General features: G+C 45.5%; 1 protein-coding gene across 7 annotated transcripts in view; it reads right to left on the bottom strand.

Annotated features, from left to right (window-relative positions):
* ZZEF1 (zinc finger ZZ-type and EF-hand domain containing 1) overlaps positions 1-18222 on the bottom strand; it is a 117212-nt gene that overhangs the window by 29795 nt on the left and 69195 nt on the right. For all 7 annotated transcript variants that reach the window (XM_061176817.1, XM_061176816.1, XM_061176820.1 and 4 more), the window contains 9 exons: positions 15079-15198; positions 14125-14286; positions 12421-12550; positions 10573-10711; positions 8830-8995; positions 7626-7888; positions 6095-6264; positions 1707-1857; positions 152-291 (listed from right to left, as the gene is read on the bottom strand). In XM_061176817.1, coding sequence (XP_061032800.1) covers positions 152-291; positions 1707-1857; positions 6095-6264; positions 7626-7888; positions 8830-8995; positions 10573-10711; positions 12421-12550; positions 14125-14286; positions 15079-15198 — 1441 coding nt within the window. The remainder of the gene's footprint in view (positions 1-151; positions 292-1706; positions 1858-6094; positions 6265-7625; positions 7889-8829; positions 8996-10572; positions 10712-12420; positions 12551-14124; positions 14287-15078; positions 15199-18222) is intronic.

Raw genomic sequence — 18222 nt, 5'->3', positions numbered from 1 at the left:
ATCCTACTTGTAATTTATAATCCTACCCCAGGGATACACAGATGACTGCAATTAACAGTTAATTTCAGTATATGGCTTTCCAAAAATTTTTTCTATGCCTAACACTATCCACCCCACCCCCGCTTTTTTTAAATGCCAATTTGTCTCTTACCGAGTTTAAGGGAGGTAACATGGCTGCTAATAATCCCAAAATCCTCTTCTGGGAACACTCAGCAAACACCTGCTCAGGGCTTGGAGTAACTGCCTTTTCCTCGATGGGCTTCTGACACGATGTTTCTGAATTTTCAGCATCTGAGTTGTAAAACACCAAGTTTTCAGATTTTGCCAGGTTCTATATGTGTATGAAGAGGCAAGTAAACCACTGCACTGTTCCTGGGCCACTACAGAATCAAGCTGGGACTTTAAAAACCTATTGCTGAACAAGTCTTACTCAAGGAGGTCTGTCCTGATCACCCTGGTTTAAGGTTGAGCCCGCCCTCCGATCTCTCCTAGCCCCTCTGCGCTCTCCATTCCCCTGCTCTTTTGCGCTCATGGCATTTAATTACCTTTTAACACACCATATTATTTGATACTGATTGTTTACCGTCTGGCTTCCCTTCTAGATTTTTGGTTTTTTCAATGATGTATCACAAACACCTATAAATGTGTCTGGAGCACAGCAGCTACTCAATAAATGCTCGATGGATGACTAAACTGTACGTGAACCGGGATGCTGCTCCTCAGATGGAATCAGACCAGAGTGGATTTTGATGACCTGCATTGACATGGAGTGTCAAACTGTTTTCTGGACCTTAGAATTATAGGCCCTGCAGAGATAAGCGTCCGCCCCGTCTGAGAGCTGGCCCCACGGACGGGGCAGGATGCCGGCGCTCACCCCTGCCTGTCACAGAGCGGCCACGTGGGGAGGATCCCGCCTCCCGGGCCCCCCTGAGGACAGGCTGACATCCGCTGCCGGAGCTCCTTCTGCCCACAGCGCCCCCTCTCCTGGCTCCTCAGTCGCCCTGAAGCAGCCCTGACCTTGCGCTGCCATCCCCAGCAGGTGTCCGAGGGCCTCCACAGCAGAGTGCACAGCACCTCTCCACTTCCACCTTCCAGCGCTCCACTCCCTCCCTACACACCTGCCCCCCAAGGGACTGCCTGGATTCTCTGGGGGTTCCCACTCCGGGGCCTTTGCTCTCGTGTAGTTCTTTCTGCCCTGAATGCCCTTCCCCCCAGTAGATCTCAGCACATTCAAGGTCCCATGCAGGCCTTATTTACAAGGGCTTTACACTCACACAACCTGTTCCAGCTACACACCCATCACCGCTAACACCCACTTGGGCCTCTCTCCTGGACAGAGTCACATCCCAGCTCAAATGAGTTATACACACCTTTGTCTTAAACCCTCCCAGACTGTCAGCACTGTGAGGGCAGGAGCTATGTGTCTATTTGTCTGACTTGGTTCTTGTTTCATCCCCAGGGCCTAGCACAGTGCTTGGCACATAGAAGGCACTCAGTAAATTAGGGAATGAATAAGGTAGGAAAGCAGGCAAGATGAAGGAAAGATGACTTTCAAAGTGTTATCAGTACCATCTGATGCAGAACTGAGAAACCATGCACCCTTGGGTGCCAGCCAATTTTAAATTGTGTGCAAGAAATAAGTCAGGGACGGGTATGCGTGCACTTTAAGATGAAAGAGATCAAGGTAACTGTCAAAGAGTCTTTACCTGGAAGTTCTGTAGGTGCGCGGGCATCTGCAGGTGAGTCTGAAATCTGCGTCTGGCAGGAAGGACCCTTCAGTAATGATGCACCTTCCCCTGCCTTGCTCCTCTGCTTGCAGTCTAAAGGTGTGACTTCCTTAGGGACATCCCTCTTCCCCTAAAAACAAAACGGTGAGTGTAAAAGAATTAAGGTTTCTTTCTTATAAAAGTTTACTTGTTAATATAATACAACTTTTAAAATCACTAGCCAATCAGTCTTCACAAACAAAAATACTTTTGAATTAGAGAATGCCCCTCGTTTCTGATGACAAATCTGTACTCTAATTAAGAGAGTAATCACTGCATCACATCCCCCCAACACCTTCCAAATGCCACTCTGTCAGAGCCTGCAGTCACATAAGCAATGGCTCTGGTACAAACCTCTAACACATTCTATTTGTCTTCCAGAAGCCAGGTATGGACAGTTCTTCTCTTGGGGAAAAAGAAAAAAAACAAAGGTGTGGATTTCCTTCTAGCACAGTAAGCTGACTTTACACTTTTGAGAATTCCATTTTGGCAGAGAGACTTACAAAGGGGGCCCTCATTGGAGCTGGGAGGGTTTTCCAGACTCAGGAGTCTGGCAGTGAGCTGCCCAGACCGGCAGGGTGACAGTCCTTGACCTGAATTTCCTTAGGAGTCACTCAGAGTCACCCCAAAAATCACCTGCACTCCCTGGGCCCTCAGGGTACTTTTCCTTGCTGTCACACAGGCTTATATGTGGAAACCAGGCCAGGCAGGAAGTCTTCTGTGCATGGTGGAGGCACCCTAGCTCCAAGGAGTCTGCGAAGGCAGGACACTTTGGAGCCGAAGATGGAGCGCTGTCCAACACGAAACACTCATGAGAAGATCCTGACATCTCCCAGCGGCAGCTGACTTATCCTCCCCTCTCCAGATACTGTAACCTCAACAATCAATCCTACCCTCAACACCCCCCTAAGAAGAAAGTGGCTATAAGACTGTCCAAGAGATTTGCCCGATGCACACCATGGAACCAAGACACAGAATGGAACTTGAATCTAAGCTTGAAGCTGATCACAGCACCAGTTCTGTTTGACCACAGGTTGATAGGAGCTTTCTGAGGTTTGTGGTAACCCTGCATCGAGCAAGTCCGTCAGCGACATTTTTACAACAACATACTTTTTTAATTAAGGCATTCTCTGTATTGCCCAAGATGCAGAAGAAAAAATGGAAATGGAAGAGAAAATGTGGGCGCTTGAAGAGTGGACTGGAAACTGGAGTACCATTTACTTGGCTGCCAACAATGAAAACATGGTAAGTGAAAATGGACCACTAAGGATGCACTTCTGCTTATTAACGAGTCATCCAACGGTGACATCGGGGTCACCTTTTATCGAAGGGTTAATTGTACACGTCAAAGCTTCAGCCTCCTTGCAAAAAAAACCCGTGGCTATCTGGTTCAGCATGCTCTACTCAGGGAGGGACTATTTACACACACTTCCTGATTGCAGGAAGGTATGTATTATTTTTCTAGTCAACATAAGTGAGGACGGCTTCATGACTTCCCTGACAATGGCCCTTGCCAAAGGCCGTGATCTGAGCCCTGAAGACTATGAGGTTTTCAAAGAAAAGACAAAGCAAATGGCTGTTCCAGTCAAAAATATCATTAAAGTCAGTGACACAGATACCTGCCCCCGTGACACTAATTAGTGACTCCTCCCTGTCCTCATGTCACTGTCGGTTTTTCCCTATGTCAAGTCAGCTAACTGCTTTCTGCATTTGGAAGATAACACATCTAGATCATGAATCGACACATTATCAGCTTCATCCACATGAAGACAAATGTGCCTTTACTTTCCACTGTGTCCCCTACCTTCTCTCTCCCCTATGAAGCTGAGATCTATAGACCTGACCTCTTTTCCCAGCTCTGTTCCTGACTTGTTTCTTGATCTTGGATTTCTCAATCTCTATGTAAGTTTAAATACAGTTATTTAATAGAAAAAAAAAAAAGATTGTCCAAAAAGGGGACCGAGACTGGGAGAGCTACCTGCCTTGTTAAAAATGTACCCTCTTGCAAGAGGGAAGAGATATGGGAACATATGTATATGTATAACTGATTCATTTTGTTATAAAGCAGAAAGTAACACACCATTGTAAAGCAATTATACTTCAATAAAGATGTTTAAAAAAAAAAAATGTACCCTCTGAAAAGATCTCCAACACCATACTCTCTGTACTATGTGGCCCTTTGTGAAAACAATATAATTCCAAAGTTCTGGCTGATAATGTTAGTCTTGATCTTCTTTCCTGTTATCACAGGACTCCAAAGAGCCACTGCAGTTGCACCACATGCCACTCAAGAGGGTCTCATTACTGGCCAGAGGCCGTTGTAGACAGATGATGTCTCTGGCTGAGACTGCTTTCTCAGTTGTTTAAAACAAAAAGTATCTCTAGACATTAGAGGGAAGGAGGGACAATACCCTTAATACAGCCTAGGATTGGCCAGAAACACGTAGAAGTTCAAAAACAAGTAATTTGTACTCAGGGTGCAAATAGGATATGGTTCTTAGGGCCATTGTAGTGGGGACATTTGGGTTCTGTTGTGGGCACAGTGTTGGAAACTGCAATTTGCTAGATAGAGGACTAAGAGCCAGAGCCAGAGGCAGGGTACCCTGGGTGTACCCAGCTGCTGATGGGAAGAGGACCCAAAAGGTAGGGACACCTCAGGAATAAAAATAATGCCCTGGGAGATCCTTAGAAAAAGGCTGATTCCAGTCCCTAGGCAGGGAAAGCCTAAGATAAGCCTGAAACATCTTTTTGTATCAAAAATTAAGAAAGTGCTCAAAGAATAATGGAGACATATCAAAAGGACACAAAAGCCAGCTGGAAGTTTCCATCGGCCAAACACGGGACAGTTTGAGCATCAAAGTAAGTAATAAAAAGTAAAAGATTTTAATCCATTGAATAAAAAAAATTCATCGAGTCCATTTTCATATAAATAAATGAATAAGTAGATACATGGGGAGCGCTGTGCTGATGGGTAGCATAAGATGCTGGGAGCTCACAAGAAGATACAATTATTCCCAGGCTCAAAGGTGAAGACAAGACTGCTGATTTATCCTCTCTCTGCTGATAACGTTCTTTCTGCCCCACCATAATCTGTGGGTGGGTACAATGCTGCCTGGAGAAGGGGTTTTGTGGTCAAAACAGGCTTGAAGGTTATTATGTCACCTGTACTGTGCTGGCTCTCTGGCGGAATGAAGCTAACAGAATTTTCAAGTTTTTGCCAGCCATCTTTGCTTTTGCCTTCCTCTAAATGACAACAGGATCCCAGTGAGCTATAACTGCCAAATGGGGATCCTCCACAACAGAGACAGAGGACAGAAACAGCAGCAGCACTTAAGGCAAACAAAGCCAGGGGCATTTACAGCACCAACTCAAGTTTTGGAGGCAGCATCGTGGAAGCTCTGCTTGCTCTTCCACAGAACAATCTCAATGTCACTGTCACAGGTTCGACCTGGATCCAGGAAGGCTTTTCTTCTACTTACACAAGCATATGTAAACTACTGTAAACTACATACGTAAACTACTTGGTAAGTAGTAAGCAATTAGTATCACCTATTTGTTGGCTGAATATAAAAACAGTTTCACATATATAGTGTTCACCATAGGTCAGGACCCAATCTCTTTAGGTGCATAATCTTGTTCAATTCTTATAAAAACCACAGGAGGCAGGAAACAGGAGTAATTAACACTGAGAGGGAACTTAATATGAACACTGCTTTTCTTAAAAAAATGTTTACTTATTTATCTATTTATTTATTTGGTTGTGTCAGGTCTTAGTTGCGGCATGCAGGATCTTCGTTGCTGCGCGAGGAAATCTTCGTTCCAGCATGCGAGCTCTTCACTGTGGCATGCGGGCTCTTCAGCTGTGGCATGTGGGATCTTAGTTGCGGCATGCGGGATCTTCACTGCAGCATGCGGGATCTTAGTTGCGGCATGCGGGATCTTAGTTGCGGCATGCGGGATCTAGTTCCCCAACCAGGGATTGAACCCAGGCCCCCTGCACTGGGAGCACGGAGTCTTAACCACTGGACCATCAGGGAAGTTCCTGAACACTGTTTTAAGCACTTTATAGACATTAATTCAATGTATGTCATGCATGTAAATCCTCACAACAATCCTAAGGCATAGGTATTATCATTATTATCCTTCCATTTTTACCGACAAGAAAACCAAAGCAAAGAGATTCTGGTGACGTGCCCAAGGTCTGACAGAGGATCTGCACCCAGGCAATCTGGGTCACGAGCCTATACCGTTAACCTCTGTACTCCAGTTCCTCATGTGAAAGCTCTGAGCTCACCCGTGATTCTGCCCAGGGAAGGATTGTTACTTACACTGCGGTGCACAAATGGGCCTGCATCGGCTGGCTCCACAGCAGCCTGGATGGCTTTTTTCTCTGGCTGCTCCTCTGATGTTTGGGTGGGCACAGTGACTGGTGGGGCCTGCTTTTCTGAAGTAGAGTCACCGTCTGGCAATATGCCAAGAAGAGCTAGCGCTTTAAGACCTACATGGGAAGCAAATAAGAGAATGGTTAAAAGTTTTATAATAAGGATTATTCCCTGCAAATGCCATAAATCACTTTGCTACTATATGGAAATACATGGCTGAGTTCTCCACAAACTGAACCAAAGAGTACTCAATCCAACCCTCTACCCTCCCACCCCCACCGCCACGGCTGTCCAAATCTACTCAGCTCCTAATTTCAGACACCGAAAGTTTCGATAGTGGGGGATACTTGCACTTTATTAACAACAGAGGACAAAAGATACAATAGGATTGTCTGTCTAGAAAATCATAAACATTAAAATTTTGTAGTAGCCCCACACAGCCAGACTTCTAAATTTCCACTGGCAAAGAGATAACGAAATAGCTCTGAAGCACTGGTATTACCCACCTGCTACTTCATCCAAGTCTGATTTCCCTAATGTTTATTAGAATGGGGAGTTAGTCCATTATTCTGAAAGGAATTTAAATTACTCAGAAGTTGAACATTCACATTATTTTTCTCCTTGGCACCCCTCAGTAGCGTCAAAGTCATCTAGATATTTTATTAGTCAAACTTTTTTTTTTAATATTTATTTATTTACTTATTTGGCTGCACCGGGCCTTAGTTGCAGCACACAGGATCTTCGTTGCGGTGTGCAGGATCTTTAGTTGCAGCATGCAGGATCTTTAGTTGTGGCATGTGGGCTCTTAGTTGTGGCATGTGGGACCTAGTTCCCTGACCAGGGATGGAACTTGGGCCCCCTGCTTTGGGAGTGCGGAGTCTTAACCGCTGGACCACCAGGTAAGTCCCTAATCAAACTATTTTAGTTATAAATAGCTCTCATCTAGAACATAGTTGTGTGGAAGTAGATTTGCACTCCAGGTTAAAAAAAGGCTGCATTCCTTTGGCAAAGTTAAGTCTGGTGGATTCAAATACTAAATACTTCATCCCCAGACATCAAGAGTTTTAATTATTAATTTTTTTTACATCTTCATGAAATATTTTAGAGAAACTAAATGCTACTTTAATGCCAACATTTTCCCTCAAATGAATCTGGGGATTTTTTTTTTTTTTTAATATTTATTATTTATTTATTTTGGCTGCACTGGGTCTTAGTTGCAGCATGTGGGATCTAGTTCCCCGACCAGGGATCGAAGCTGGGCCCCCTGCATTGGGAACACGCATTCTTACCCACTGGACCACCAGGGAAGTCCTGCATCTGGGGATTTAAAATTAGGTTCCACTCCAGGGTGAGCACCTCTTGTGGAAAACTGGGTTTTACTGCCTCTGAACTGAGCACTGCATTTCACTTCCGCTGGGGCTGTTGCTTCACAAGCAGCTGAGGGGTGGTCTGGTTTCCATGCATGAGGAACAATTACCTTTTCCCTGGTGAGCCTTCATCAGACAGTCCCCGACGAGCTGCATGCACTGGCTCCGCAGGGTGGCGGCACTGCTGCGGGCCTGGGGATCCAGCTTTTCGCCATCCACGTCCTCGGCGCTGGCCAGGTGGGTGCTATAGAGCGCCAGGGCAGCAAAGAGCAGCCAGGAGTAGTTGTGGATGTAGGGCTGGATGAGCCTCTGCCGGTCGCTGATCCGGATGGTCACCATCGGATGGGCAGTGATACTGTGGGTAGGCAAGTGGCTGCAAAGGCAAGACATCTTTAAGGCCTACAGGCCTTTGTGAGCCCCCAAAAAGGGAGAATGGGGACTCAGGGGACCACATGCATGGTCACGACTGGGCATCAGGTACCTCTAAGACTGCGGTTATTGAAAATTTAAAGATAGGGCTTCCCTGGTGGTGCAATGGTTAAGAATCCGCCTGCCAATGCAGGGGACACAGGTTCGAGCCCTGGTCCGGGAAGATCCCACGTGCCGCAGAGCAACTAGGCCCGTGTGCCACAACTACTGAGCCCACGCGCCACAACTACTGAAGCCCGCAGGCCTAGAGCCCATTCTCTGCAACAAGAGAAGCCACCACAATGAGAAACCCGTGCACCGCAACGAAGAGTAGCCCCTGCTCTCCGCAACTAGAGAAAGCCCGCGCATAGCAACGAAGAACCAACGCAGCCAAAACTAAATAAATAAAATTAATAAATTTATATAAAAAAAAATTTTTAAGATGGGTATGGGTCCTCTCTTCAGAAAAATGAACAAACACTGCACATTCCATTTTGGGATTTCACAACCCCCAGAAGACTGTCTATGGAAACCAGGTGAAGTAAGAATTCCTTATTGTGAAGTTTCACAGGGTGTGGTTATAGCATTTTGGTAACGTGAGAAAATGACCAATGATCTTTAGAGATGGATATGAAGTATGCAAGAAGGAAATGATTTAAGGTCTGGAATTTGCTTTAAAATACTTTAACAAAGGAAAAAAAAAAAAGAATAAGCTAAGCACACATAGCAAAATATTCCTAATTGTTGAGTCTGGGTCATTGTTACATGAAGATTCATTGTACTACTCTCTTTACTTGTGGGTATGTTTGAAATTTTTTATAATGCAAGTTTTTTTTTAATTATTAAAAAAAGGCAAAGGAATACATGAAGAAAAGTTTACCAGGCTAGAGGTCATCTGAGACATACCCATAGGAATATTTCTTGGCCGCATAGCATCCATAGCAAAGGTCAAAGTCATCGCACACATTGCAATTCATTCTCCGGCCTATGATCAAACCCTGGCAGTGGTCACACGTAAACTCCATGTTGACCATTTCATGGTCATCTCCGTGGCCCTCAGGCTTCACCCCACCTGGGGGAAAAACAGCAGCGTGAGGTGGATTGGGCAAAGGGCTCTTAGAAGGGCTAGTTTCCAAACCCAAACCAACCCCAGAAGCAGGGTTGTTCCCAACAGATTGATCGGGGCGTCACGGGCCACAGGCCTCTTCTACAGACCAAGGGTTCCCCAGGTGGCTCTTAGCATATGCACGATGTTCTTGGCATGGAACATCTTAGCAAAGGTACCGTGCATGGACCCTGCTTTTCCAGCGCAATACGGAGTCTGATCAAACAGGTCACCAATCCCATCATGACCTCCATTTGGCAGCACAAGTCCACACACCAATTTGTGGGCTGTCTCCCATGACCCCTCCTCTAACAAATATTGGTGTATTCTTCTTAACAGGCACTGAGAAGTTATCAGGTATTTGCTCTTACTTTTTCATTCCCGAATCACAGATGAAAACAGACTCCATAACCCCAGACCCACTGAGTGAGAAAGAACGTTAGTCACGAACGAGACTGACAGCTCTGGTCTCCTTCTTACTCTGAGTCCAATGGGTCTCTGAGCCCCGTCATACACCCTGCTCAGTGCTCCTTACCTCTGACCCGCTTCAGTTCCCACTGCCAGAAACCCAGTCCAGGCACTAATCCCCTTGTCACTATTGCGACTGATTTCCTAAAGGAAACTCTTACATGGACAGAACACCCTTTCTCTAGCATAGCTCTGGTCATGTTAACACCTTTCTTGAAAAACCTTCCCCGCTATCTGTAGACTCATTCAAATCCCTGAGCCTGGTATCTCTGGGTCCTACAACCTGGGCCCAACCTGTCTCAATCTATCACTCAGCGGCAGCCACTGGAGAGTCTGTCTAAACACACTACGTGTGCTCACTCCTCTGTCCCTGGACTTGCTCAGCTTTGGATGACGACGCACTCTCCACTGTTTCCTTCACATCACCCAGTTCTAACTTTCTTCAAAGACCAACTCACATCCCATCTCCTCCACAAGTCTTCCTGCAACGGTAGCCTTCCTTACTTCTGAACTTTTCCAGAACAATCTATACTGCTCATCTGTAACTCAGCATGTACACTCTTGTCCTGGAATATACATTTTGTGAGCAGGTCCAGACTCCTGCTAAGACTATAAATGCTTCCAGAGCAGGGGCTGTATCTTATTCAACTGGGTGATGCACACAAAGAGCCTTCAACTGCTTACTACTGACAACCTGCTTTATCTCAGCACCTACAAGTCAAGAGGATTCAAGACTTCCTGAAGTTTGCTTGTGTGTATTTTACTTCTTATAAACACTGCATGATTCAGAAGGCAAAATCATTTCCTGAAAACTCAACTGAATGTACATTCATTGGTGCTGAGTGTTTATCAAGTGCCTATACCCAGCAAGATAGAAGATGACAGCACATCACATAACAGAGCTCTGGAGTTTATCATTCAGTTGGGGAGATAAGGGTCATATTCGCCAACAAGTCAGAGAACACTGCTGGGGCACTATTGTTACTGTACAGTGGGAGTTTAAAAAATGACAAGATCACAGAAAATAGAAATGCTTATTCCTTTTGGGTATGGCACACTCAGGCCGTGAAATTTACCTAGGAAGCAAGTCTTGCAGAGATCCATGTCGCTGCACTGCAGACACCGGTAGCGATGCCAGGGGGCAATCTCGTCACACCCATCACAAGAGATGTCCACGTTTAACAGGTCACAGTAGCGAGCAATAAACATGTGCATCTATAAGATGAAATAAAACACAATTAACCAACAGACTTTTAATGTGGCCACTATTCAGTAATCAATCCATCCTTCAGTATGTAGTTAAAATATTCCAGGCACTGTACTAGGTGCTAGGATTAGGAGATGAAGGAGCTTAGTGTCTAGCTGGGAATTCCCTGAAGCAAACAGATGACAGCATACAGTACGACAGGGGCTTGGATAGACAATTTCAGGAGGCTTACAGGGCACGTGGAGGTTTTTCAAAGGTGCTAATTCCTCAGGTGAGACCTGAGGGGCAAACAGGCATTAGCTGGGTGGGGGTAAGGGTGGTGGGCACGCCGGATAAAAGCAATAGCAAGTTCTACAGGAGGCACAAAAGGATCAAGACAAGGGCTCATGAACTTGGCAATAATTCCATATGTAGAATACAGTGTGGAGGGGGGATAACCAGATAAAGTTAGAAAGGTTAAACCACAAGTGCCTGGGATGCTAGTCTAAGGAGTCACGGACGTTTTAAACGGAAGAGTAACTGAGCATTCTGAAAGCTCCTCTGGTTACTGAGTGAGAATGGATCAGAGAGGGCAAGACTGGAGACAGGGAGACTGACCCTGACAGCAGCTGTTAAAGCAACCCCCAACAGGTGATAAGGGCTGGACTGGGCCAAAAGTGAGATGGTGGAAGGTGGAAGAGCTGAGAGGTAGTAGAAGGCAGAGGTGAGGAACCTTGGGGGCTGACTGGTTATAGGGGCCCGCGAAAGGGAAGGGTCAAGAACAACATCCAGATTTCTGGCTTGGGTACTCGGCTGGACAAGGGTAGTGTTCACAGATACAGGAAACACTGCAAAAGAAGCACTGTTTGCTGGCACTTAAGAAGAAAAACTTTCTGGGGAAAGAGTAAGGGCACCATTTCATGAGCAAAACAAATTGTTTTACTGCAAAGTCCCTGGAGGCTACAGTATGCTTTATCTTTACGGCCTAGAAATAAGGGAAATAAACCACTAAGTCACCATACAGTAGTATAGCATAGCAAATATGCCAAGCCACCTTAGAATGGCTCCCAGTACGGTATTAACATACAAGAGAGAAAAATCGCAAAGGCCAAGTTGGTGTGCTCCATCCAAGCACCACAGAGATGCCAAATGAGCAAAGTAACTGGCACATAGTAGGCACACAAACTAAGAAAATGAATGCACCTGAGGCAGCAGATGCCTGGCATAATGTGGTGGTGACAGATAAACCGCTAATGTGGAGATGGACATGGCAGGCTATGTGAGCCTGATGCCTCTACACATATGAATCATGTAACTATGATCCTGGGCACACATGGCTGCTTCCACGCTCACCAGGCAACCTTCTGATTGAAACATGACTTCCCAAGTTGCTTGCCTACAGGAAAAGAATGTACCACGGACACCAGAATCCAGGGCCTTCAGCAATTCTATTTCTCACTATAAATTAATAAACCGGCACCTAATATTTTACTTCAGCCCCACGAGCCTATTTCCTGCAAATCTAGTTCTAAGGGAGGGAACCACTACCTGATTGTGGTCAAGTCAGGATTCAGGGCCCCTCAGGTTAAAGACCAGGCTGGGTGATGGCCACTCACTAAGGTACTGACTGCCACCTGGAGCCCTCTCAGGGGACAGCCTGCTGGCACTCCCCCGCACAGACTCTCCTCTCCAAACTCCTAGCAAGTCACTTCAGGTTACTCTAGTTGAGAGGTCTTACTTTCCTCTGCTTCTCTGGATCTTCCTGGGCTATTTTTTCATACCAGGCCTCAAACATGCCATCCTGACACTCATCCATCCATTCTGAATTCTGCTTGGCATCAGCAAGCTCATCTTCTTCACTCCATTGGCTGAAAGAAGGACATAAAGAGAGAAAAGCATGCCTCTCCCAATAATCAAGGAAAGTGCTTGTTAGCAGACTCTGTGTCCTATGGGTCTAATACACGAGGCACTTTTAAACTTCTGAAGGGAAGAGGTCAGTTTGGTTTTCAAAGCCCCAGGATTTGCCAGATGTTTGACAGATATATACCAATAAAAAGGGAGAAGCCCCTTCCAGAGTAGACTACAATTGGTGAGGAATTAGAGCTTGAAAGGTTGTACCTACATGGCATAATCCCACTCAACAACCATTTGTGGTGAACCTACTATGTGCCAGGCACTGGAGCCAAATAAAGCAATTAAAAAAAAAAAAGTCCGATTTGGACATGCTCAGCACACCCTAGTGGTAGCAGCATGAGAAGGGAGTCAGGAGATCCTGGGGCCTCAGCTCTCCCGCTGGCTGCTGTAAGACCTGGACACAGCACTCAGCCCTGGTCCTCAGTTTCCTCATTTCTAATAGATAATCTCAGGGACTCCTTTTAGGTGCAAAATTATAGATTTCCATAATTTCAGTTTACAGTTTGTTTCAGCAACCGGAATTTTAAATACAAAAGTATTTGCTCGACAGCAAATGCAAAACATCTACCAACCAACAAATACACATTTGTTCATTCACGTGTTCCAACAAACTGACTTCAGGCCTACTCAAAGTGAGCTCTGCTCCGGGTGCTATGGGGAGTGGTGAGGAAGGTGCGGTCCCTACTCCCAAGGACTGGGTCACGTAGGAGCAGGCGAAGCTTGAAACAAGGAGCAGACTGATGGCTGAAGAGCCAGCAAGCTGATGCCCCACACACTCCTCCCCCTTGCTGTGTCCCAGCCCTCTGCCAAGAGCGCCCTCTGACAGCAGGGCAATGGCTGCGGTTTGTAAACAAGGAGACCGCTTAAATTCTATCTCCTTTTCCCAGGATATCTCTTCTGAGAGAGTGAAAATTGGTGTTGACTCATTCACTGATTTCCTCCTAATTATCTCCTCTTGCTCTTCTTCCCCCTTTCTCTTCTTTCTTTTCTACAGACATGAGTGATTAATGGGTAAGTGGAATGAGAAGTGGAAAGAAAAAAAAAAAAACTTTGCATACTATTTTTTCCCCTCATACCTTAAGTCCTTGTAATGTGCAAGAGGTTATAGTGGCTAAAAATCACCCACACACACCACCACCAACAACAACAGAAAAGGATTCTCCAATTCAACAAGCTATATGAGGATCTCCAAAAACGAGGAGAAAACTCATGCTGAGTTCACAATACCACCACCACCAGTTTATATACAACACCATGTACCAGATACCTGCTAAACACTGAGAAACAGAACTCATTCATTCTTCGCAGCAATCCTGAGGTAGGTACTGTTATTACCTCCAGCTCTAAAGATGAGGAAACTGAGGCACAAAGGAGTTTAAAAAGTTGCCCGAGGTCATCCAGCTAGTATGTGGCAAAGCCAGGATACTCCCCAGAAAGTCTAGCTCCAGGCCCGAGCTCTGAATGTGCTACGATCCCTGTACTTGACGAGCTATTGTAGGAACTGCAGAGTGCAGGACTGTGTCCTTACCTGATCACACTGTCATGGACACTTATATTTTCTTGTGACATTTTCATGAGGAGATCTGGTAACTGAATGTCAACAAAGAAGGTGAGATCACTGGGTTCCCAGCCCATATCCAAAAGATGAAGCAGGGCCGTCTGGACACAGGACAAGGCAGGCAGCAAGGACCTGAAGAGGCCACGAAGGTGAAAGTTACTAAAGCTGCCCATCACCCACGGAGACAACAGAAACAATACGAATCAGAGACCTGGTGTGCTTGTCAGTGGAAAACAGAAGGGAACACCAGATTGCTAGTTTGGGTTCCTTTATAACCTCATTTCAAATTTCTCAGACTCCATACAAACCTTCTTCAAACAACAGCTTAAGCAAAAGAGTTCTGAAAGCATAAAGAGAAAGGTCTCCACCCTGCTAGGACTACCACAGGGGACACTTTACGGTAAAAGACTGAGTAGTAAAACTCACCTTTGATAAACAGCAAGGTCAGGGCCAGGCCCAATTAGCCTAGGTTATACAGCTCAGATGTAGAGAAGAACCATTTGATTTAAGGTTGATGTCTAAACCACCTACTATGGAGGAGACTGGGGAATGGCTTTCTATTCAAGTTTTGTTTGTTTTTAATTTTTATTGGAATATAACTGATTTACAATGTTGTGTTAGTTTCAGGTGTACAGCAAAGTGTCTATTCAAGTTTTTAAAACTGAAAATAACAGGTTACAAATTTTCAGATGAACCAAAACCCATCCACTTTAAAAAACTGCACACACCATATAGAAAAAAGGCTGGGAGAAAATATACTGGTAAGTTAACATTAGCAATTAGCTCTAGACGGTAAGATTAGGGGTTATTTTTATTTTACTCTTTGTGCTTTTCTGTATTTTTAACAGTGGACATGTATTTCTTTAAAAAATCAGAAAAAACAGAAATAATTTTTTCTCTAGAAATCATAAAATTATCCCGTACCTGTCGTTTATGTTACTAAATCCTTTAACTGCTTTGACCAAAAACAGAACAAACTGATAGTAAGTGTCTCGAATTTCTTTGTGTAGATCTGCACCACAGCCCTCCAGGTGTCCAAAATAACTAGAAACAGAAGAAATTACCAGTCACTTAATTGCCAGAACATTAATCACTTAATTGCTAACGAAGTGGCACAGAAACTTAAATAAATAAAAACATAACTTCAGAAAGTAACAGACAAAACAGCAAGTGACTCATCTGCTTGGATCAAGAAGGTTGCCCACCAGGAGTATGGAGATGACAATTATTAACCTTTCTTTGTTAGTATAAAAACCACCCTTCCCACCACTACCTGAGCGCCTGGTACCATGTTAAGTATTCGTCACAAATTACCAAACTTAATCGTCTCCACACAGTCACGCCCACCCCTCTGCCTCCCTTCAGTGATGACTTTAGTGCCAAGCTCAGTTGTCTTTCCGACCTTGATCCTTGTCACCTTGGAGACTCCAACACCCATGGGAATGATGCCGCAGTTCTGCCGTCTCTGGATTCTCTGCCATCTTCACCTCCAGCGATCTTCTCCTCCAGCCCCTTTGCCATCCCCATCTGATGGTCATTTCCTTGACCTTGTCACCACAGTAACGGCGTTACCTCTGAAATCCTGACTTCAGAACATCCTGCTCTGTGACCTCTCACCCTGCTCACGTACACTGCGACTCCCACCAATCCCAGGGAGCCCCAAGCCATGACGCTCCCTCACGTTGACTATCCACCACTGCCGCCAGGCTTTCTCTTTGCCCCGTACTCAGCTTCAATCCCATGGCCCGTCACCATAATCATACCTTAGCAATCACCAAGTCCTTTGCTGCCTTCTCCCTCCACATGCTTGCCTGAGAAATCATACGCCTACATCAAAATAGCTAATTGTTGCTGGAGGAAACACCACACAACCAAGCTGACTAGTAGCACTTTACGTTCACAACCGTAATTCTCAAATAATCCCTCCAAACTGTCAGGCAATCAGACCGGCTGTCTCAATTTTCACTACTATTTCAAACCTTCCTGCTTCTCCTTAAACTTCCACTGCCTCCTCCTAAGCCATCATTTAGAGCTGATAACTACCCTCAAATTTTATATTTTGAAAACAGAAATGATCCCACAGGAACTCCCCCATCTTCGCACCACCAAACCTACCAACCAACTTGCATCTCTACCCCAGTGCGTTTCCTCCTGCTGCCAGAGACAGTCTCCCTGGCTCTCAAAGGCCGACCACTCTACTTACACCACTGCTACTGCAATTGAGCCCTCCTTCCTGCATCAAGTTTTCCTCACTACTGACCCACTCCCGCCAGTGTACAGTATACTCTGCTATCTCTTCAAAACCCTCAGTCGATGCTACATCCCCTGCAATTACTATCCTAATCCTCTGCTCCCCTTTAAGGCCAAATTTCCTGAAATAATTGTCTAGTCTCCCTCTCCATTTCATCATCCCCATTCTCTTCTCAACCCAGTCCAACAGGGCTTGTGGCCTCATGGCTCCAGTAAGACTGCTGTCAAATCCAGTGTGTTATCTCGCTCAACCTCTCACATCAGCATCTGACACAACGGACCATTCCTATCTTTTTTTTTTTTTCTTTTGGCTGTGTTGGGTCTTCGTTGCTGTGCACGGGCTTTCTCTAGTTGTGGTGAGCGGGGGCTACTCTTCGTTGCGGTGCGCGGGCTTCTCATTGTGGTAGCTTCTCTTGTTGCAGAACACGGGCTCTAGGCGCATGGGCTTCAGTAGTTGTGGTGTGCGGGCTCAATAGTTGTGGCGCATGGGCTTAGTTGCTCCATGGCATGTAGGATCTGCCCGGACCAGGGATCGAACCCGTGTCCCCTGCATTGGCAGGTGGACTCTGAACCACTGCGCCACCAGGGAAGTCCCATTTCTATCTTTTGAGATACATTCTTCTGTCAGCTTCGACGGCACCACCATCCCCTGGTTTTTGCTCTTGGTGGTCACTCCCTGGTCTCCTCAGCTGACTCCTCTTCCTGTGCTTGACTTCATCTAAATAAAGAAGTGCCCCTAAGGCTCAGTCCGGGGCCCCCTCTTGTCCATCTCTCTGCACTCTTTCTAGAAGGTCTCATCTGATCTCACGGCTTTACATACCATCTATATACTGACAACATCCAAATTCTATCCCTACTCCTGGTTTCTTTCGAGAACTTTAGACTCTTATCTCTATTTTCTCATATTTACTTGGGTATGAAAGAAGCAGTTCAAACTTAACATGGCCAAAACAAAACTTTTGATTATCACCCCAATCTGTTTCTTCCATACTCTTCCCCTCAGTAAAATGTATCACCATCCACCCAGCTGCTCAAGCCAAAATCCTAGAGGCTTCTTTCCCCATGACTCTTTTCTTTCACCCTCTAAATCTAATCCATCAACAAGTCCTTACAATTCCACCTCCACGGTGTATCTTGAATCTCATCCTTTTCTCTCCTTCTCCAGTACTATCTCCTGGTCCAAACCACCTCCACCTCTTGCCTGGGCTACTGCAACAGTCTCTCCCAGTCTCTCCACTGCTTTTCTTCCTTCCACTCTTTTTCATGTAGTAGCCAGAAGTATCTTTCATAAATATATATCACAGTGTGTTCCCCTTGGGCTTAAATTTCTCTGGGGACTTCCCATCTACAACTCTGGGTAAAATCCAAACACCTTAAACCATATCCTACAAAGCTTTACATAATATGGGCCCTGATTTTCTGACCTCACCTCCTCCTATCTCTCTCGCTCAGGCACACTGGCTGTCTTTCTGCTCCTCGGGCTAACCCCCCACCTGTGTGGTGGTCCTTCTGCCTGTAGTGTTCTTTCCCCGGATCTCAGCTGGTCACTCATGCCTTGGTTCCATGTCCTCCTCAGCCTGCCTTCCCCAACTCCACAAATTAGGTCACTCTGTATGAAATCACCACATAGCCAGATTACCACTATATATGTATGTCTGTTTTTCGTTTGTTTGCGTTTGTTTTGTTTTGTCTGTCTCTCCTAAATAGAATACAAGCTCCACTAGAACAAGGATCTTGTCTGCCTTGCCCACTGCTATATACAACACCTAGAACAGTGGCTGGCATAGACAACACTCGGGAGGTATTTACCGAGTGGCT

The sequence above is a fragment of the Eubalaena glacialis genome, chromosome 19, assembly GCF_028564815.1.
Source record: "Eubalaena glacialis isolate mEubGla1 chromosome 19, mEubGla1.1.hap2.+ XY, whole genome shotgun sequence".
Classification (NCBI taxonomy): Eukaryota; Metazoa; Chordata; class Mammalia; order Artiodactyla; family Balaenidae; genus Eubalaena; species Eubalaena glacialis.
Note: the sequence above shows the minus strand (reverse complement) of the source record. Positions and strands in the feature narration are given on the sequence as shown.